The sequence below is a fragment of the Hyperolius riggenbachi genome, chromosome 3 (genome assembly GCF_040937935.1).
Source record: "Hyperolius riggenbachi isolate aHypRig1 chromosome 3, aHypRig1.pri, whole genome shotgun sequence".
Classification (NCBI taxonomy): domain Eukaryota; kingdom Metazoa; phylum Chordata; class Amphibia; order Anura; family Hyperoliidae; genus Hyperolius; species Hyperolius riggenbachi.
Genome location: NC_090648.1, coordinates 512,186,777 through 512,209,575, shown reverse-complemented (window position 1 = coordinate 512,209,575; position 22,799 = coordinate 512,186,777). Strand labels below are relative to the sequence as shown.

Genomic DNA, 22,799 nt, shown 5'->3' with positions numbered 1-22,799 from the left:
TTATTTTGAAAGGTTTTTTTTTTTTTTTTTTTTATTGCTTATTTCATTGACTCTTTTTTTTTCCTTTTCTGAAGCCGTCTGACGGAGCAGCTGCTGAACGCTCAGGTCGCCCTTGAAAAAGAGAAACAGCTTTGCGAGAAACTCCAACGTGACAAGGAGCAGAACTCGTACCGAACTGTCAACGGAGACGGACCGCCCCATTTCTCCCTCGCCATGGCAACACAGGATGTCTCCATCATGGTTACCTGAGACATGGACCATTGTGTATTTGTGGACAGAGGTTTATATTCCCATCTTGTGCGGAGAAGCCCCGCTACCAGCTATGGACAAGAGGAGGTTCCTCCAGTCATGGAAATGTCCTATTTATTTTATTACTTCTGGAACTGTATCTTCATCTTGTCTTTTGCCCCGTGGCTGGCAAGAATACCTTCTACGTAGGAAAGACGATGTTGTTTAAAGGGTGCGGCCACCCAACAGTGAACATTAGTTTGTGGATTCCTGCTATTTTGATCTGTTAGCTTGTTCATGTGGTCCAAGAAGGTCTCCACCCCAATGCCACCTACTCACTGATACAGCCACCCACACAGAATAATGGTGTTGTCTGTCTGATGCAAGTGGCCTTTATAGTTTATTTGTTCTACAGAATCTGGTAGAGTACAGCATGATGCCAAGTCCTTCAAATCCATCTGGTAGGTGCTTCTGCTGCTGCAAAAAAAGGCCTTACTGCCGGAGGAGGAGCTTGGTGGACATGCCAAACACCAGACACGTGATTGGCTGTTCTTGGAGGTCTGTGAGGCATACCAGAGGAGGAGTGTGAGCAGGCTTGGTGCAGAGAAGCGGTGGCATGTAAAAATGGGCAACTGAGTAGGTAGGGCTACCTTCCAATGTGAGGCGGTTAGCTGGGACCAGAGATGGTCTTCAGAGGAGATCCCTCCAGCAGGCCTCAGGGAGTTCTACTAAACTCATAAGGTTCCCAAACCTGAAAATGCCCTTTCAAATGAAATTCAGTCTTTCAGGCAGGCCAGCCTTTCCAGTTCTCATATTTCTCCAGTTTTGGAAAGTCTCCAACCACTATTTTGAAATTTTACAAATGTATATACTGTATTTTAAGTTTACTTTTATCCATGCCTGTTGGCATGAACACTAGATTTTACTGGCAGAATATTCGGTTGTTTTTTTGTTCTTCTGTTGCCTCTCTTGCATTTATTTTAGGGAAACCTGAATCCATATTGGTCAGTTGCGTACACTCTGACAGTACCACTAGGGGGCGACACCATGTGCTTATAAGACTTACTGTATTTATCAGATCCTCATATCCCTCCCTCTGGTGCCCGCTGTACAAGTAGGCGCCAGAATCTGAACTAAGTGCCGTTATTATCCATGTAATGTCCCGCTTTTCTAAACTATTCCTGCACAGAGATTTACCAGTCCAAACTTAGACCCTCCAAAGACTGCTTTGCCTCTGGCATGGAGTTGTTATTACACAGGGCGGAGTCACATCAGGAGAGGATAGAACATGTCATGGCTTAAAGGACAACTGAACTGAGAGGGATATGGAGGCTGCCATATTTATTTCTTTTTAAACCGTGCACATTGCCTGGCTGTCCTGCTGCCCCTCTGCCTCTAATACTTTTAGCCATAGACCCTGAACAAATTCTAGTAGAAGGAGGCACTCCACAGGCAAGAACTTGCGTTCCAGCCGAAGGGCGGAGCCCGTAACATGTAGTGTGTATCGACATGCAATAAAACTGAACGCAAGTTCTTGCCTGTGGAGTGCCTCCTTCTACTAGAATCTGTATCACGTTGTGGAGCAGGGGCGATGTACCTGCTTGGAGGAGTCGCACCGGCACCAACTCTCCCGCTGGGATTGAGTTTCTGGAGTCAAGTTCAATCACCTACCATTGGATAGACCCTGAACAAGCATGCAGCAGATCAGGTATTTCTGACATTGTCACATATGACAAGATTAGCTGCATGCTTGTTCCTGGTGTGATTCAGATGCTACAGCAGCCAAATAGACCAGCAGGGCTGCCAGGCAACTGGTATTGTTTAAAAGGAAATTAATAAGGCAGCCCCCATTTTTCTCTGTATAAATGTCCTTTTAGTCTGGCCAATCGTAATTAAAAGTGTATACCAATCAATGAGCAGATTCTGTAGGTTAACCCTCACAGTACATGAGGGTGGTATAATTGGTCAGTGATTGGCCAATTATAATAGCAAGTATGTACCAGGCTATGGAGTCAGGGCTTGGAGTCCTGCTTATCAATAAGTGCCCAGGGTGCACAAGAATTAGTTTGAAGACAGTTATAGGCACAGAGAAGAAGCCCAATGCTGCACATTCTGGAAGTATGATTAGGTTGTTCATCCTTTAAGATGTTAAAGGGAACTTTAAGTTAAAGGCTTATGGAGGCTGCCATATTTATTCCCTATTAAACAATACCAGTTGCCTGGCAGTTCTGCTCATCTCTTTGGCTGCAGTAGTGTCTGAATCACACACCTGAAACAAGCATACAGCTAATCCAGTCTGACATCAGTCAGAGCCTGATCTGCTGCATGCTTGTTCAGGGGCTGTGGCTAAAAGCATTAGAGACACAGGATCAGCAGGGCTGCCAGGCAATGTGCATTGTTTAACCGCTTCTGGGCGGCGGTGCTTGATGCCATGCTTAGATTTCCATCACCCCGCCGTCCGCTCGCTCTCGGCGTTCCCGCTGCTGTCCGTGTTGCTGCTCTCACTTGCTCTGCTGCCACACTGACAGCAGAGCTTCTGTATATCAGGCAGGAGCCAGTGACCCCATGACTGATGTGAGCCAATCGCAGCATTCACACTTCTTAAAAGGGCACAAGACTGCTCTGGTCTTAAAGGGGCGATAGCCATCTGTTCCCAAAGAAAGTAAATGTGTCAGCCGCCGCGTTCTTTTCACTTCATGCGTACATTAAAGCTTCACTGATTCTATGAGCTCAGCACACCTGAATCTCTCCTTCTGAGACCCCCGATGAGCTGGCTGGATCTCTGTTCCGTCTCCTCAGCAGGTTCCCCTTCATAAGCATTTGATGCAAAGTTACAAGTCGGTCATTTCATTAATACACTACCATTGTTTGCTGTTTGGTTGTTGAAGTTTTTTTTAGTTGAACTTCTTTCCGTTTTTATATAAAAAGTTATGGATGAAATCAGACATGCCCATCCTTTGGCCGGAGTAGGCAGTACTGTGACTTTGACGTTCCTAGTCCTTTTAATTTTCCCATTAAAGAATGAGGGCAACTTTTTTTTTTTTTTTTTTTAAATGCTTTTAATGCAGAACTTTTGAAACGTGTTTAAATCTGGGGAGAGAAAGTATACTCACCTCTTCTCTGGCCAGGGAGCAGCTGCCAGATACCCAAGTGCCTAATAACACGCTGATCTTCAAAATGAGCCATCCAGCTTCCACTCCCTGACACCAAACCCTCCCACTCTTCAGTCAGAGGCATGCTGGGAAGGTGGGGCCCTGTCAATCAGAAATATGGTGGTAAGGCAAGGGGACCTGTCAGTCAGAGGTATGGTGGGGAGGGTGCAGGGACCTGTCAGTCAGAGGCATGGTGGGGGACCTGTCAGTCAGAGGCATGCTGGGAAGGCGGGGCCCTGTCAGAGGCATGGTGGGAAGGCGGGACCCTGTCAGTCAGAGGCATGGTGGGAAGGCGGGGCCCTGTCAGTCAGAGGCATGGTGGGAAGATGGGGGACCTGTCAGAGGCATGGTGGGAGGGCGTGGCCCTGTCAGTCAGAGGGAGGGTGGGAAACTTGTCAGTCAAAGCCTGTGCTCGCTCACCTTGCTTTACGTGCTGTAGATGGCAGCGGCAGGATGTGAGGGATTTGCCTGCAGTGCTCCTGCTGTAGAAGGCAAGTATACCCCATTCTCCATGTTTGTTTGTTTTATTGCACTTTAATGGATGCAAACCGGTCCGGCACATTTGCAAATATAACTTTTTTTTTTTTCTCTTTTTCTTGCGATTCTCTGAGAGTTTCAAGTGTCTCTCATGATCCATCTACAGCCAGAAATATGCCTATGTATAGTCAAAGGCTTCTCTAACTCCTCTTCAGATGTGTATGGTGGCTGAGAAGAGGTTAAAGGGAACCTGAGGGGAGAGGAGTATGGAAGCTGTCATATTTATTTCCTCTTAAACAATACCAGTTGCCTGGCTATCCTGCTGATCTCTTTGGCTGCAGTAATGTCAGAATCGCACCAGAAACAGGCATGCAGCTAATCCAGTCTGACTTCAGTCTGCATGCTTGTTCAGGGGCTATGGCTAAAAGTATTAGAGGCAGTAGATCAGCAGGGCTGCCAGGCAACTGGTATTGCTTAAAAGGAAATAAATATGGCAGCCTCCATATACTTCTATCTTCAGTTCCCCTTTAAGAGAGAGAATGCGCATCTTATGGGATACCAGGATACCTGAGAACGGAGTCCTCTCCTACTGCGCTCTTGTTCTTTGTATTTTTCAGTCATTTTGTATCCGTTCTGCAGAATAAACAGGTTTGCCATCAGTGTGACGAATTAGTCTGAGGAGCAGCTGAACAAGTTTCTCTTTATATTACAAAGGTGCAGTTATTACTTCTAACCTTCAGGGGAGACCAGATACAGATGTCTGTGGCATGCACACGATTACTATTAGCTGTAGATATAGTTCCGGAAAAACTGACAGCCTTGATGTAAACTGACTGTTACCATGGAAACGTCACCAGTTATACCGACAAAAACAAGGTTGAGCCAGAACAATATGCGCTTCTTTCCGGATCAGTAAAGAGCTCCGGTGGGCCGCTTTCCCACTAGGCACGCTTCTGTCTGCTTTGAGAAATGGTGACAACTGAACATACGTTCTTCTTATATTAGTGCAGTTTTAAGGCACGTATACATCCAATTTTGATTGGCCAATCTCTGGTCAGTTATACCACCTGCATGTAGTATGATAGCTTACCTACACAATGTATTCATAGTATTCAAAATCTGCTGGCCCTCCTTACTACATGGAGGGGGTAAAATTGTCCAATGATTGGCCAATCAGAATTGGATGTGTGTACGCACCATTACTGCCCAAACCCACTGCTTGTTGTGTTTTTAATGTGATTGAGTTTATGTTGAACAGTATGAACGGAACTTCAAAAGTGAACAGAAAATTGTATAGTGAACACAGAACAAGGTAGTGTGCATTTTCAATTTCTCATAGGAATCTGGATTATAGCTTACAAAAGCCAACTAAAACTATTAATTCCTAAAGTGATAAATAATATTTTGTTTTGGCTCAGAACAAGGCCTGGGTCAGTGAGATGCTGGAAATCCGACTTATATGCAGTTTAAATGGAAACTAAATGCAGCAGGAAATTGGCCCAATTAGAAACCACACAAAGTGCTTTTGACTATCCCAAATCCAAGAGAAGTAGTCTTGGATAATTGCTGTGAGCGGCTTCTGTCAGATATTGGCTATGCCTTGCATGTGTACACTGGGGAATAACTGGTTAATATCTGCTTTATGGAAACTGCTAGGGAGAGGAATAGGGAATCTGCCATCAGGTGTCCATTGAAGTGGATCCGAGATAAACTTTTACTCCATTGCATAATTGTGTTCCTTTCATATAGTTTATAGGGTATGCCTCAAGCCAAATACTTTCTTTTGTTGGTTTAATACTCTAATTCCCTATAAACCCTCGTGCACAGCTTCTCCAAAACCCCAAGGCACTCAGACCCATGTAGCAAGGGCTTATGGGAGCTCAGTCTGTGAAGTAGGAGGAGGAGGTTACTAGCCATTGATTTTAAAGGGGGAGGGGAGAGGTGAGTGAATTTTTCACAGGCTAAGGGCTGGAGATGCAGAGCAGCTTGCCTGTGTAATGATGACAAACAGAACATGGCTGCCCTCGTATCACAGGAATAAATCATCGTAAATTGTTGAAGCCGTTTGCAGCTAGATATGCTGTGTAAACTATCTAAACTTTAGATAAGATATATAGACAAGTTACTTGTTATAGTTAGTTTTTCATCTCTGATCCGCTTTAACAGGAAAATGTTTCCTTCAGATTCGATCTTTCGACTCGATTTTAAACTAACAAAACTAAGCGGAAGGCAGTTATCGATGGTTCCCATTATCGTAACCGTTTAAGAAGGATTTACATTCCGATTTGATCAAAAAATTTCAACTTTCGGGTCTATATTTTTTCCCTTTTACAACTGACCAAAGTAATGTTTCACATCGATTTGTGCCACACACTTTAAAGTTTTCTATACAAATCGATCATGAAAAGTGCATCGAAAGATCAAATCTGAAAGAAAGATTGCAGCAAATTTTTTTTAAAAAATGATACATTTCGAGCTTTTGTAGCGATTGTCTGCCTCTGATCAAACAAGCAGGTCTGACTGCCGTGCCTTTATGATGGGTACTGTGGACTGACACACTAAAATATCACCCTGACAACCTGCTGACATTCATTTTACACCTGAAGTGATACAGTATATGGAGGCTGTCATATTACTTTCCTTTTAGACAAAACACATTGCCTGGCAGGCCTGCTGATCCTCTGCCTCTAATATTTTTAGTCATAGCCCCTGAACAAGCATGCAGACTGAAGTCAGACTGAGTTAGCTGCATGCTTGTTTCTGGTGTTACTCAGACACTACTGCAGCCAAATAGATCAGCAGGAAAGTCAGGGAGTTAGTATTATTTAAAGGGAACTTAAACAGAAAAGGATATGGACTTTTCCTTTTAAAATAATACCGGTTGCCTGACTCTCCTACTGATCCTGTGTGTCTAATACTTTTAGCCACAGCCCCTGAACAAGCATGCAGCAGATCAGGTGCTCTGACTGAAGTCAGACTGGATTAGCTGCATGCTTGTTTCAGGTGGTGTGATTCAGCCACTACTGCAGCCAAAGAGCTCAGCAGGACTGCCAGGCAACTGGTATTGTTTAAAAGGAAACCTCCATACCCCTCTCAGTTTAGGTTCCCTTTAACAGATAGTATGGCAGCCTTCATATCACTCTCACTTCAGGGGTTATTTAATGAAACAAAGATGGCAGCTTTCATATTCCATCTCCGTTAATTATTGGACCAAGATTTGTAGCTGCAGCCATAACCGGGGCCCTGGGCCACCTACATTTACTTCTTAATAAATGGGATTTTGCAGCCGGTGACACCAGTCAGTGTCTCTCGCTGTTCTATAACCTGCACAGTTGTCATTCATGAGTTCCTCTTTGTTTCCTGTAGTAACAGTTTAGGAATATTTCAGCAATAAAACTTTCTTGTATATATTCTGCATTGACTTTTCCACTATAACTGTTGTACAAATCCATTGTCCATTTCAGAAATGCGTTTTAATAAATGGATTTAATCCTCACTTTTATGTACTGTGCTTGCTTCATACATCGGGTGTGGTGAGCTGGCGTTGGGTCCACGCTAGGTGTGAAGGATGGGGAAAGCCAACAGAAATGCGGGGGGGGGGGGGGGAGGGGTGTTTGATGTCTTTGTTCAGTTAGTGTCGACTTCATTGGAGGCAGCATCTTCAGCTCTTGGGTGTTTAAAAATGGCCGCCACACTAACATGGCGGTTAAACGTGTGGTAACGGCGAGATGATGTCCCATTCCTGACGGCGTCACTGAATGTGGCCTAAGAACTGCCAGTTTTGCATTCTAAAATGTATCCCTGGTGGTGACCTCTTTAGTCCTGCCAGGTGATCTGTACGGAATGTTCGTTACTGAGAGTTCTTATGCACAGAGGGAGATGTTGCTTGCTTGGCAGTTGGAAAAAGCTGTTACTTCCCACAATGCAATGAGGTTCACAAACAGCAAGCTTGTTAGGACCTTGGTCGTGACATCACACTGTGGGAGGGGTTTCACCACAATATCAGCCTTACAGACCCCGCCCCCCCCGATGATCTATTCGAGAAAAGGTAAAGCTTTCTCATGGGAAAGGGGGTATCAGCCACTGATTGGGATGAAGTTCAGTCCTGGGTTACAGGTCCTCTTTAAAGCAAACCTGATCTGAAAAAAGTAAACATAAACATACACAGTTCATACTTACCTCCTGTGTAGTCTACTCATCAATCTCTTTCTCCTCTCCTGCATCCTGTTTGGCCACTGTGATCGATGGAATCCTCTGTCCATTTTAAAATAGCCCCATAACCGCTTCCAGGTCAGCACACTGTTAAACTGTAGTCACCCTCTTCAGCCATAGGGAAACATGGACATTACCTTACTTATATATCAGTTGCTGTCAGTTATAACTGACAGCAACTGATATATAACCGTTCTGACAAAATATTGTCAGAACTGGAAGGGATCACTGTAAGAAGAAAATGGTGAGCTTCTGAGAGGAACTGACAGTGAGGTTAGTATGTAATATTAATTTGTAGGTACATTATGTGTTTATTTATCAAAAAATGTACTTGGTTCAGGTTCCCTTTGAAGAGGAACTCCAATGAAAATAATGTAATAAAAAAGTGCTTCATTTTCACATTAATTATGTATAAATGATTTACTCAGTGTTTGCCCATTGTAAAAGCTTTCCTCTCCCTGATTTACATTCTGACATTTATCACATGGTGACATCTTTACTGCTGGCAGGTGATGTCACTGGAAGGAGATGCTGCTTTTTTTTTTGGCAGTTGAAAACAGCTGTAAGCAACTGTTATTTCCCACAATGCAACAAGGCTCCCACAGTGTGATGTCAGGACCATGGTCCTCAGTTTCCTGTGGGAGGGGCTCACCACAATAGCAGCCATACAGCGCCCCCTGATGGTCTGTTTGTGAAAAGGAATAGATTTCTCATGTAAAAGGGGGCATCAGCTACTGATTGGGATGAAGTTCAATTCTTGGTTACGGTTTCTTTTTAACGGCTCGACAAGTCATGCACTGGGGAGGACACATGTTTACTGTCAGTGCAGCATAAAAGTTAAGGGGTTCCCAAATTCATTTTGCCCCATTTTACATAAAACAGTCCCTGCATGCCGTTCAGCTGTCCATGTGTAGTAAAAAAAAATCAAAAAAAAAAATCGTAAGTAATGCAGTCTTTCTAATGAAGCAAAGATTGTGATTATCAGCTACGGACTACAAGGAGTGCCTCTTAATTTCCCCTTCATAAATGGCACCGCGAGTTCTTGGCAAGAGATCACTGCTTTCACACGATGAGAAGCATGAAGCTTGTTAATGAAAGTCTATACTTACACACCAGAAATATTTTATGTGCGGAGTTACTGGGCTCAGATTACACGTTGTGCAGCCTTGGGAATCGTTCTGATACCAATAACGAGAGTTGTAAACTGCAGAAGTCGTCATTCGATATGGGGCGCTTTTATAATACACGTCTGTAACTGATACAATGGCGCGGCTCCAGGGACTGAGCGCTGAAACCAGCCTTTCACAAGCTGCAGACAGACGGATCATTCTTGGTCTTGCAGTGCCGTGGCCGTTTGGTCTGTGATGCTGGCGCTGGTTGATGACATCACTGGCGTTACATATTTGTACAGCAGAGGCGGAGTTATCCCTGAGTTCTCCCGGTGGAGGCGGCGGTTGCGGGGAGGACGGTGACTTGTGTGGCCGCAGAGGCGCTGCCCTGTAGATTCTGAGCAGTGCAGATGTATTTACCGTCATCCACTGCACGGGATTCATCGATATACAAGACGCTCTGCGATTCTTGCAGTAACTGGCCCGCCCGTCTGGTTTGGGACGTGCTCTCTCTGACGTACGGAGGTCGGCCAAGCTGTGTGAGAGAAAAATGTTTCAGCACAAATTTTAAAACTTACCTGAACTGAGAGAGATGTGGAGGCTGACATATTTTATTTCCTTTTTAAACAATACACGTTGCTTGGCTGTCCTGCTGATCTGCCTCTAGGGTTAGCCCATCGCCCCTGAACAAGCATGCAGCAGAACAGGTGCTCTGACTGAACTGTGACTGAATTAGCTGCACGCTTGTTTCAGATGTGTGATTCAGACACCACTGAAGGCAGATAGATCAGCAGGGCAGCCAGGCAACTGGTATTTCCAATGCATACCTATTATACAGCCGCTGGGAGATTTGGCCGCAGGATAAAGCTGATAAACGGCTCACTCTACTCCAGCACAAGTCCCGGCGGTGTTAAGTACTATTCCTCCTCCAGGTTGCCATGGATGGCGGGGAAAGACGTAATTTGGCTTCCAGTTATTGGTCGCGGCCGAATTAGTGTTTTATAGTAATTTGTGCACCGTCAGTTGACGGCGCCCAAATTACCCACTGATCGCCGCTATAGATGTAATTCCTATTACAGCCTAAGGTGGCGCCGGCTGCACCCAAATCTCCTGCTCTGTTTTTTACAGCGCTCCTTTCCAATTTGCCTCTCAATTTAGGTCTCCTTTAAATGGAAAAAATATGGCAGCCTTCATATCCCTCTCACTTCAGGTGTACTTCAACTGCAACCAAACTAAATAGAAAAGCTATCCGGATCTTTGATTCTCAGCTATGTAATCCAAAGGACTTCAGAAAAAATGACAAGGTAACCTGGGGAACCTCCAAATGTAGTGGCATAGTGGTTGACCGCCCATAGGGGCAAAATGGGCAATTGCACCCGGCAGATCTGGGACAAGGTCGCCTCTGCCTTGGACCCGCCCTGCACCCCCTCCTACACTGTGCCCTGAGGCTGGAGCCTCTCTCACCTCTGCCTCGGCCCAGCCCTGTGCCTCCTCCTACACTGCGCCCTGAGGCTGGAGCCCCTCTCACCTTTGCCTTGGCCCAGCCCTGTGCCCCCTCGTACACTGCGCCTTGAGGCTGGAGCCTCTCGCCTCTGCCTCGCCCTGGGTAGGGATGCTCGCTGGATTCAGTGGAATTCTTAATTCCGGACGGAATTAGGTCAATTCCGATTCCGAGAGTCGGAACGGAATTGCTAAACCTTTAACACGTAATTCCGCAGAAATTTTTTACATTCCGCGGAATTTTCTGGAATTAAAAGAAAATCTCTCCTCCTCCTCCTCCTCCTCCTCCTCTCTTCTGGTATCATCTTCCAGGGAATTGTACTTTTTCAAAAGCCAGCTTACATACCATGGCTGGGAATTGAACCCAGGCTGGGCTGGGAATTGAACCCAGGTCTCAGTGTGTGGTAGGCAGCTGACTTAACCGCTATACCACCAACACTACATGCTGAAGCCAGCCTAGCATGTACCATTATGATCAATCCAAGAGAAAAAGTAGCATGTCAAAAGCCAACTCACCATGGCTGGGAATTGAACCCAGGTCTGTGTGTGGTAGGCAACTGACTTAACCGCTATACCACCACCAACACTACATGCTGAAGCCAGCCTAGTATGTACTATTGTGATATACCCAAGAGAAAAATGAGCTCTCTCTCTTTCTAGGGCGTGATGCCATTGAACTGAATTTTCAGCTTAAAACCATCAACGGATACCGGCAGAATTTCCCAGGCATTTTCGGAATTCTGCCAGATTGAAAAAGCAATTCCGTTCCGACCAAACGGAACAGAATGACTAATTTCCACCTGAAAATTCCGGAAAATACAATTCCGTGGAAAGCAGTGACCATCCCTACTAGAGAGAGATGAATTTACCTGGCTATCTGGGGTTCTCTTCGGACAACTGTTGAACACAAAAGGCAAGGCCATGCCTGGCTACCCATCCTTAAGCAAGCTAATTTTTCTCTTGGATTGATCATAATGGTACATGCTAGGTTGGCTTCAGCATGTAGTGTTGGTGGTGGTATAGTGGTTATGTCAGTTACCTACCACACACTGAGACCTGGGTTCAATTCCCAGCCACGGTGAGTTGGCTTTTGACATGCTACAAATCATTAAGCACGCTACTTTTTCTCTTGGATTGATCATAATGGTACATGCTAGGCTGGTTTCAGCATGTAGTGTTGTTGGTGGTATAGCGGTTAAGTCAGTTGTCTACCACACACTGAGACCTGGGTTCAATTCCCAGCCCAGCCTGGGTTCAATTCCCAGACATGGTGAGTTGGCTTTTGACATGCTACTTTTTCTCTTGGATTGATCATAATGGTACATGCTAGGCTGGCTTCAGCATGTAGTGTTGTTGGTGGTATAGCGGTTAAGTCAGTTGCCTACCACACACTGAGACCTTGATTCAATTCCCAGCCATGGTATGTAAGCTGGCTTTTGAAAAACTACAATTCCCTGGAAGATGATGGAGAAGGAGGAGAGAGAAACATTTTCTCAGACGGAATCTGGAATTTCGTACAAATCTGGTGGAATTTTCATAGCAACGGAATTTAACTCTGACGGAATCCGTGATTTCCGGTGGAATGGAATTTGCTGGTTCTGATCATCCCTAGCCCTGGGCTCTCCCCTCCCCTTAACATTGTGGTCCTGGTATCTGTGCAAAGATTTTGGCAGAGTAGCGACTGTCTCGGCTGGCGCAATCCTCTATTAGTCTGTGGCTTTGTACATTCCCACTGGACACATCTGGTCAGTGACCCGGCTGCATAATATGTAATAACGTGCGCTGGGTCATGGAGAGGAGGCGACCCTGCGAGGGATGAATGTGGTAGCGCACCAAGTCACACGCTACTGAAGAAGCTCGCCAGCCGGGACTGCCGAAAACTTTGCAAGGGTGCCAGGGCCCACAATAAAGTTGAGGGGAGACCTAAGATGAATTTTGGGGGCCCTTTGTAACTAGAGCTAGCCCTGATCACACCCTCAAGAACGAGTAGTAATAAGAAACCAGGGTTACCACTGAAGATTTGCGCACACATTCGATTATACTTGGCCGGAGCAGCCGCTAAAGACCGCCTCTGAAGAAAATGTGTGTATAGCACCCCTTCCCAAATGTAAGGCCCCATTCACACTAGAGCGTTTTGCCACGATTTCGGCAAAACGCTCAAGCGCTAGCGTTTTTTAAAGTGCTAGTGCAATAATGGGCCCATTCTTACTTGGGCGATTTGCGTTAATCGCCGGTGATTAACGCACACGTGTAGCCTGCACCATTTTCAGGCGATTTCCCGGCGATGGCGTTTCAGTGCTATAGGAGTGCTAAACGCGAACGCGGGAAAATCGCTGCACTGTCCAGTGTTTTTTTTTTTTGGTGTTAAATCGTGGAAAAATCACTCCCGCAAAACGCCGGTGGTAATCGCCAGCGTTTTGCACTTGTAGGTGCCTAAGTGAGATTAGTCTGCGTGATCATTTCAGCCAAAGGCTACCTGACACTATTTCCATAGCTAAAAGAGTGTCTCCACTGCCCCCTGCTGTTAGCACTGGTAAAATTGCTGTGCACTTTCTATGCATGGCAATGTCACAGTTGCCTGCTGCATCAGGCCCTAGTGCTGGGAATACACAATGAGATTTTTCATCAGATTTAATGTCTGATTGTTTTTCCGATCAATTTCCATTCACTTCTATGAGAAATCGCTCGAAAATCAGGTCGGACATGTCAAATTCTCTATCGAACTATCTATCTGCCAAAATATCTCATGGTGTATTCCCAGCATAAGTTCCCCCTAACGTAGTCTACCAACAATATGGGGAGGAAATTGGAGTGCCCTGAGGAAACCCAGGCATACAGGGAGAACACACAAACTCCATGCATGCTGTGTCCTGGCAAATATTCCAACATGCAGCACAGCAATGGCATAGCTACTACGCCAATGTGTTTTCAGGCCCAGTAAGCCAAAAAGCTTTTTAAAGTGGACCTGAATTTGCACAGGACACTAGAAAAACGGAGAGAAATGTGCCCTGTATGTATTTAGAAAGTTTAGCCTGTCTAATAATCCCCCTCATCTGTGACTAATCACCAGTTGTAATTTGATCTCTCAGCCGTGTCAGCTCAGGAAACTCCTGCCACGGCAGAACTGCTAATTTGTAAACACAGGATGTTAACCCTTTGTCTGCTTCCACGGAAGCAGATACACTGCAGATTTTTGCAAGATTTGTATCAGCTTGTCTTTTAGACTAGAGCACAGAAGAAGTTCTGAGTTCAGGTCCACTTTAAAAAAAATGTGTATTTCGCCTTACTTAATGCTGAACACTGATGGTCTATTTATAGCGAGACCATTCAGCAGAAGAATCGGGTTACTGACGCTACAATACTGCCACCTGCTGCCAGTAAAGTATACTACGTGTAACGCATCATCCTTGTTCATACACTGACTGTAGGCAGCACACACTGTATCTGGTTTACTTACAATGGGAAGCCTGAGAAGTGTGTCTTACCTGCTGCCCGGGGTACTCCCAGGTAAACTCCACCAGGATATCCAGATCTCCCAGCACAGTGCAAGTGACAATGAAATTCTCCCCGGCCCGAACAGACTTCACTGACGCTTCTATGGAAGGTTTAGGTGGAGCGGATGGGTCTAAAGGGAAAAAAACACACAGAAAAGTCTCAGACTTTAAAATGATATCTGCATGCAGGCTGGCGATTGTATGCAAATGTGTGCAGCTTGAAAATGGACCAATGAGGTCCCACCAAGGTTTATACCAGGGCTGTGGAGGCGGTACCAGAAGCATCCAACTCCTGACTCCTCAGTTTATGAAACCACCGACTCCAGGTACCCAAAATTACTCCGACTCCTTAGTCTAATACTCACCAGGGCTGTGGGGTTGGTACAAACATTACCCCACTCCTCCGTTTATGAAACCATTGACTCTAACTCCGACTCCAGGTACCCGAACATTGCTCTGACTCTGACTCCACAGCCCTGGTTTAAACTGATCGGTCCATTTTCTAGCCGCATATATCTACATGCAGAATTTGAATAATCCTGCATCAGTTTGGACTTATTTGAATCTCATTGACCATTCCTACTGGCTATCTCTGTGCTTAGTTGGTTGGCTGAAGGCGTGCATCAAAAAAGGGCGCTGGGGAAATCTGGGCACCCAGGAAACACGATAGTAGAATATCGGTAAATTTACTGATATTTTACTATTAAATTGTGGGAAAAAAAAGATCCTAAACCAATATTTTGCTATAGCTAATCTTAAGCCTATTCTCACACTGATTCCTCCCACTACTGATGCCTAATGTTAACCAGCCCCCTCCCCACAGCTAACCTTAACCATCCTGCAAATCCCCCCACCCACCGCTAACCTTAACCCTTCCTACCCGCCACCTAACCTTAACCATTCCTGCTGCCGCAAAACAGGCCAACCACGCGGCTACCCTTAACCATTCCTACCCAACACCTAACCTGAACCGTCCCCGCAACTACAAAAAACCCCACTCACAGCTAACCTTAACCCTTCCTACCCGACAGCTAACCATAACCATTCCTGCTGCCGCAAAACAGGCCGAACACGCAGCTACCCTTAACCGTTCCTACCCAACACCTAACCTGAACCGTCCCCGCCACCACAAACCCCCCCTTCCCCCCACCCACAGCTAACCTTAACCCTTCCTACCCGCCACCTAACCTTAACCATTCCTGCTGCCGCAAAACAGTGCAAACACGCGGCTAACCTTAACCCTTCCACCCCAGAGCTGACCTTAACCATCTCCGCCACCTCAAAACCCCCCACTCACGGCTAACCTCAACCCTTCTTCCTCCACCCCCACAGCTAACCCTAACTGTCCCTGCCGCTGCAGCCAGCCCCACCAGCTAACCAAAACCCTTTCTCCCTCATGGCTAACCCTCCCCACTGCCACAACCCCCCCCCCCCCCCCCATCTTCCTACCCCACGGCTAACCTTAACCTTCCCCGCCCCTACAAACCTCCCCGTCCCCCATGGCTAACCTCAGTCTTTCCTGCCTGACACCTAACCTTAACCTTTTCTTTTTCTTCCCCACGGCTAACCGTAACTATTTCCACAAAACCCATGGCTAACCTTAACACTTAACACCCCGCCGCTAAAAAAAAAAACACCCAAAATAAAATGTTTGAGGTTTATTGGCAAGGAAAGGATATTTGGGCGCCTACGATATATATATTGGGTGCCACGGGAATTTCAGCTCCGTGCTGATAAACTCAATAGGCAGCGCTTGTGGTGGCGCCCAAACTTCCACCGCTAGTGGGCGCCCAAATTTCTGCTTCCAACTGAAGAGCTGGAACAGCTGCCTGATCTGATTATATTGTCTGGTCTCTGTACGCGGCTAATATAATCAAAGCACAAGGAAAACCTGCACAACGAAGTCAACTAATATTCTTCAATTCAGGAAAGGCCAGATGTACCCACTAAAGTCTCTCATAGTTGTGTATAAGACAGTCAGTCAGTCAATATTAGTTTTTCTGGGTGAGTGGAGCCACCTGGAGGACTCGTCTGGGTATTGCAGCTAAGCTCAGCTGAACGGTCCCAATTCATTGTTCATGCATTGTGGTGTGTAGTCAGAGGTTCAGATACATCCGATATTGGCGGGGGTCACTGTAGCAGTGAGAGTGTGGTGTATCGGAGATCATTGGAGGACCTGGAGGGGACGGGCAGGTACATTACCTACAAATCTGTGCACAAGACCTGCCCAACCTACATTTCTGAGCTCAACAGATATATACAGTGGCTTGCAAAAGTATTCGGCCCCCTTGAAGTTTTCCACATTTTGTCACATTACTGCCACAAACATGCATCAATTCTATTGGAATTCCACGTGAAAGACCAATACAAAGTGTACACGTGAGAAGTGGAACGAAAATCATACATGATTCCAAACATTTTTTACAAATAAATAACTGCAAAGTGGGGTGTGCGTAATTATTCAGCCCCCTTTGGTCTGAGTGCAGTCAGTTGCCCATAGACATTGCCTGATGAGTGCTAATGACTAAATAGAGTGCACCTGTGTGTAATCTAATGTCAGTACAAATACAGCTGCTCTGTGACGGACTCAGAGGTTGTCTAAGAGAACATTGGGAGCACCAACACCATGAAGTCCAAAGAACACACCAGACAGGTCAGGGATCAAGTTATTGAGAAATTTAAAGCAGGCTTAGGCTACAAAAAGATTTCCAAAGCCTTGAACATCCCACGGAGCACTGTTCAAGCGATCATTCAGAAATGGAAGGAGTATGGCACAACTGTAAACCTACCAAGACAAGGCCATCCACCTAAACTCACAGTCCGAACAAGGAGAGCGCTGATCAGAAATGCAGTCAAGAGGCCCATGGTGACTCTGGACGAGCTGCAGAGATCTACAGCTCAGGTGGGGGAATCTGTCCATAGGACAACTATTAGTCATGCACTGTACAAAGTTGGCCTTTATGGAAGAGTGGCAAGAGGAAAGGCATTGTTAACAGAAAAGCATAAGAAGTCCCGTTTGCAGTTTGCCACAAGCCATGTGGGGGACACAGCAAACATGTGGAAGAAGGTGCTCTGGTCAGATGTGACCAAAACGGAACTTTTTGGCCAAAATGCAAAACGCTATGTGTGGCGGAAAACTAACACTGCACATCACTCTGAACACACCATCCCCACTGTCAAATATGGTGGTGGCAGCATCATGTTCTGGGGGTGCTTCTGGGTGGAGGGGGATACCCCATCTTTTTCCTATCTACAGAGAGCGACTTCTTATTCCTGAGTGAGGACAGGCTAATCTCCTCACCTGCTTATATAGTGGTTACCTGGAGGTAACCCATGTTTGTGAGTATATTGTTGTACTCTTCTTTAATTTTGTCCATTACCATAACCTACTACACTATATTTTGGCTCTCGGTTCTTCTCTTTACATATATTCTGGGGGAAGCTGGTCAGAGTTGATGGAAAGATGGATGGGGCAAACTTGGAAGAAAACCTCTTGGAGTCTGCAAAAGACTTGAGACTGGGGCGGAGGTTCACCTTCCAGCAGGACAACAACCCTAAACATAAAGCCAGGGCAACAATGGAATGGTTTAAAACAAAACATATCCATGTGTTAGGGTGCATACACACATCAGACTATAGTCTTTGGAAACTGAAAGATCACAGACCAATCTTACCACCCTTCCTGTAGTATAAGAGCCATACTCTACACAGTCTATTCTATGGAGCTGAACTCCACATCAGAAAAAAATCTTTGCAAGATGCTGCACACACAGATGCTGTACAGACACAAAAGATCAGTATCTGCAAAAGATCTGTTCCTACCAAAAACCCATCCCTGCAAATTGCAATGATAGTCTATGAGATCTGCAGATCATCATACACACATGATTTAACTGACATTCATCTGCAGATCAAGCAATCATCCACAGATCTGAAAATCCATCCTGGTGGATCTGATCTGCAGATGAATGTCAGTTAAATCATGTGTGTATGATGATCTGCAGATCTCATAGACTATGATTGCAATTTGCAGGGATGGGTTTTTGGTAGGAACAGATCTTTTGCAGATACTGATCTTTTGTGTCTGTACAGCATCTGTGTGTACAGCATCTGTGTGTGCAGCATCTTGCCAAGATTTTTTTCTGATGTGGAGTTCAGCTCCATAGAAAAGACTGTGTAGGTATGGCTCTCATACTACATGAAGGGTGGTAAGATTGGTCTGTGATCTTTCAGTTTCCAAAGACTATAGTCTGATGTGTGTATGCACCTTTAGAATGGCCCAAAGTCCAGGTCTAAATCCAATCAAGAATCTGTGGCAAGATCTGAAAACTGCTGTTCACAAACGATGTCCATCTAATCTGACTGAGCTGGAGTTGTTTTGCAAAGAAGAATGGGCAAGGATTTCAGTCTCTAGATGTGCAAAGCTGGTAGAGACATACCCTAAAAGACTGGCAGCTGTAATTGCAGCAAAAGGTTGTTCTACAAAGTATTGACTCAGGGGGCTGAATAATTACGCACACCCCACTTTGCAGTTATTTATTTGTAAAAAATGTTTGGAATCATGTATGATTTTCGTTCCACTTCTCACGTGTACACCACTTTGTATTGGTCTTTCACGTGGAATTTCAATAATATTGATGCATGTTTGTGGCAGTAATGTGACAAAATGTGGAAAACTTCAAGGGGGCCGAATACTTTTGCAAGCCACTGTATATATCTGTTGAGCTCAGAAATGTACGTTGGGCAGGTCTTGTGCACAGATTTGTAGGTAAGGCTACCTTACCTTCAGGCAGGGAAAGAAAAAAAGGAACACAGCATAGTTATTAGTGTGCTAGGCACTGTACATACACATGTCTATCTCATCATGTCACATCTCACTTCGGGTATCCTTTAAGGTTACACGGAAGTTGCCACCTAGGTGGTTTGCTTTTCTTATAGTTTCTGTATGAGCAGCTGAGGGTTGGAGGAGGACGTGGAGCATGGACCTTAGTTTTCTCAGTTTTAGGGCTAGATCAGATAATTGTCTTGGAATGGAACACTTACAATGTACGTAGATCAGCATATACTTGGTGGACATCTGCCGAAGGTTCTCAAACTCTGCAATGCAGTACAGAGACCCAGCGAGAGAAACCTGGGGCTGGTAGATGACAAAGCCCTTCTTCAGGTCATACGAGATCTTCACTCCATCCACTGGGATCTGCTCCGGGGGGAACTCTCGGTGTAAAGTCACCTTGGCCAATGGGTTGGTAACCTGGCAGGGCAGCAGAGCTGGTTGTCGTGTCCTCATCTGGACCGCAACATAATAATCTTCTGTCGGGACAAAAAGTTCCTGGGGATCTATGAGAGAAAGGAAGGTCAACTTATGTCTACAAGCCTGTAACCGGATTGGATGAAGGTACTGGTATATCAGACAATCTTTTTTAAGCTGCTTTGATGGTTACAGGAAAATATCACCTACAGCTACAATAGTTATTTCTCTGACTTGGGGTAACCTTAGTGACTCTAACCATCTGTGTCTAAACAATGTTGGTTTATAACAAAAAAACTACAATTCTGAAGCTCAGCTTTCATATTGAAGCCAGGGCTGTGGAGTCGGAGTCGAGGAGTCGGGGCAATTTTGGGCACCCGGAGTCGGAGTTGGAGTCGTTAATTTCATAAACGTCGGAGTCGGGAGTTGGAGTCCGGTGATTTTTGTACAAAATCCAAAGCCCTGTTAAAGGGATACTGTAGGGGGGTCGGGGGAAAATAAGCTGAACTTACCCAGGGCTTCTAATGGTCCCCCGCAGACATCCTGTTTTGGCGCAGTCACTCCCCAATGCTCCGGCCCCGCCTCCGGTTCACTTCTGGAATTTCTGACTTTAAAGTCAGAAAACCACTGTGCCTGCACGCCCATGTCCTCGCTCCCGCTGATGTCACCAGGAGTGTACTGCGCAGACACAGACCATACTGGGCCTGCGCTGTGCGCTCTTGATGACATCAGCAGAATCGAGGACACGGCAATGCAGGTGCAGTGGTTTTCTGACTTTAAAGTCTGAAATTCCAGAAGTGAACCGGAGGCGGGCCGGAGCATCGGTGAGTGGCTGTGCGGGCACAGGATGTCTGCAGGGGACCATTAGAAGCCCCGGGTAAGTTCAACTCATTTTCCCCTGACCCCCCTACAGTATCCCTTTACGTATTAGACTAAGGAGTCGGGGTCTCGGAGTTGGAGCCATTTTGGGTACCCGGAGTCAGAGTTGGCGTCGGAGTCGTGGTTTCATAAACTGAGGAGCTGGAGTCGGAAGATTCCAGTAGTGTTGGGCGAACATCTAGATGTTCGGGTTCGGGCCGAACAGGCCGAACATGGCCGCGATGTTCGGGTGTTCGACCCGAACTCCGAACATAATGGAAGTCAATGGGGACCCGAACTTTTGTGGTTTGTAAAGCCTCCTTACATGCTACATACCCCAAATTTACAGGGTATGTGCACCTTGGGAGTGGGTACAAGAGGAAAAAAAATTAGCAAAAAGAGCTTATAGTTTTTGAGAAAATCGATTTTAAAGTTTCAAAGGGAAAACTGTCTTTTAAATGCGGGAAATGTCTGTTTTCTTTGCACAGGTAACATGTTTTTTGTCGGCATGCAGTCATAAATGTAATACATATAAGAGGTTCCAGGAAAAGGGACCGGTAACGCTAACCCAGCAGCAGCACACGTGATGGAACAGGAGGAGGCGCAGGAGGAGAAGGCCACGCTTTGTGAGACACAACAACCCAGGCCTTGCATGAGGGCAAGAAGCGTGCGGATAGCATGCTTTGTACCGCCATGCAGTCATAAATGTAATAAAGATAAGTGGTTCAATAAACAGGGACCACGCGGCAACGCTAACCCAGCAGCAGCAGACGTGATGGAACAGGAGCAGGCGCAGGAGGAGAAGGCCACGCTTTGTGAGACACAACAACCCAGGCCTTGCATGAGGGCAAGAAGCGTGCGGATAGCATGCTTTGTACCGCCATGCAGTCATAAATGTAATAAAGATAAGTGGTTCAATAAACAGGGACCACGCGGCAACGCTAACCCAGCAGCAGCAGACGTGATGGAACAGGAGCAGGCGCAGGAGGAGAAGGCCACGGTTTTTGAGACACAACAACCTAGGCCTTGCATGAGGACAAAAAGCGTGCGGATATAGCAGCAATGCTTTTTGCCGCCATGCAGTCATAAATGTAATACAGATGAGAGGTTCAATAAACAGGGACCGGAAATGCTACACCATCCCAGATGTTCATTGGTCATGTTACTTGGTTGGGGTCCTGGAGTGTTGCGTAGTCATTTCCAATCCAGGATTGATTCATTTTAATTTGAGTCAGACGGTCTGCATTTTCTGTGGAGAGGCGGATACGCCGATCTGTGATGATGCCTCCGGCAGCACTGAAACAACGTTCCGACATAACGCTGGCTGCCGGGCAAGCCAGCACCTCTATTGCGTACATTGCCAGTTCGTGCCAGGTGTCTAGCTTCGATACCCAATAGTTGAAGGGTGCAGATGGATTGTTCGACACAGCTATGTCATCTGACATGTAGTCCTTGACCATCTTCTCCAGGCGATCGGTGTTGGAGGTGGATCTGCACGCTTGCTGTTCAGTGGGCTGCTGCTGCATGGGTGTCCGAAAATTTTCCCACTCCAAGGACACTGCCGATACCGTTCCCTTTTGGGCACTAGCTGCGGCTTGCGTTGTTTGCTGCCCTCCTGGTCGTCCTGGGTTTGCGGAAGTCAGTCTGTCTGCGTACAACTGGCTAGAGGAGGGGGAGGATGTCAATCTCCTCTCTAAAGTCTCCACAAGGGCCTGCTGGTATTCTTCCATTTTGACCTGTCTGACTCTTTCTTCAAGCAGTTTTGGAACATTGTGTTTGTACCGTGGATCCAGAAGGGTATAAACCCAGTAATTGGTGTTGTCCAGAATGCGCACAATGCGTGGGTCACGTTCAATGCAGTCTAGCATGAATTGAGCCATGTGTGCCAGAGTCCTACCAGAATCCTCATCATCCTCTTGTGAGCGTTGTGATAGTTGTTGTGATGCATCATAGTCGTCACCTTCCTCCTGGTCTGCTTCTGCTGACCATTCGCGTTGAATTGTGGAAGTCCAACGTGCACCGCTCTGGCCCTCGTCAGTGGTGGCATGAAATTCCTGCTCCAACTCCAGCTGTTCCTCCTCCTCTTCTTCGTCATAGCTGCTGGGGCCAGCGTTCCCTGAGGCGGATGGCCTGATGTTGGTACCATCACGCTGATCGTTTTCTCCTTCAGATTCCCCCAGTTGCATCATGACAGCTGTTTCCTTGATTTTCAACATTGACCTCTTCAGTAAACACAGCAGTGGTATGGTAATGCTGACTGAAGAGTTGTCACTGCTCACAAGCAACGTGGATTGCTCAAAATTTTGGAGGACTTGGCAGAGGTCCAACATGTTGGCCCAATCGGATCCACAGAAGCTTGGCAGCTGTCCGGATGCGCCTCGGTACTGCGCCGTCATGTACTGGACCACTGCACTCTTCTGCTCACAAAAGCGTGCTAGCATGTGCAGCGTAGAATTCCAGCGCGTAGGGACATCACACAGCAAGCGATGGTGGGGGAGATTGAAGCGCTCCTGCATCTTGG

At 46.2% G+C, this 22,799-nt stretch overlaps 2 protein-coding genes across 3 annotated transcripts in view; one reads left to right on the top strand and one right to left on the bottom strand.

Annotated features, from left to right (window-relative positions):
* Positions 1–7,348, top strand: part of CCDC69 (coiled-coil domain containing 69) — a 69,841-nt gene extending 62,493 nt beyond the window's left edge. For both annotated transcript variants that reach the window (XM_068278388.1, XM_068278386.1), the window contains one exon: positions 75–7,348. In XM_068278388.1, the coding sequence (XP_068134489.1) occupies positions 75–249 (175 nt within the window). In that variant the 3' untranslated portion in view covers positions 250–7,348. The remainder of the gene's footprint in view (positions 1–74) is intronic.
* Positions 7,325–22,799, bottom strand: part of LOC137564479 (platelet-derived growth factor receptor-like protein) — a 32,791-nt gene continuing 17,316 nt past the window's right edge. Inside the window, exons 4-6 of the mRNA XM_068278385.1 lie at positions 19,216–19,509; positions 14,164–14,303; positions 7,325–9,713 (exon numbers count right to left, since the gene is read on the bottom strand). Of these exons, the coding sequence (XP_068134486.1) occupies positions 9,492–9,713; positions 14,164–14,303; positions 19,216–19,509 (656 nt within the window). The 3' untranslated portion in view covers positions 7,325–9,491. The remainder of the gene's footprint in view (positions 9,714–14,163; positions 14,304–19,215; positions 19,510–22,799) is intronic.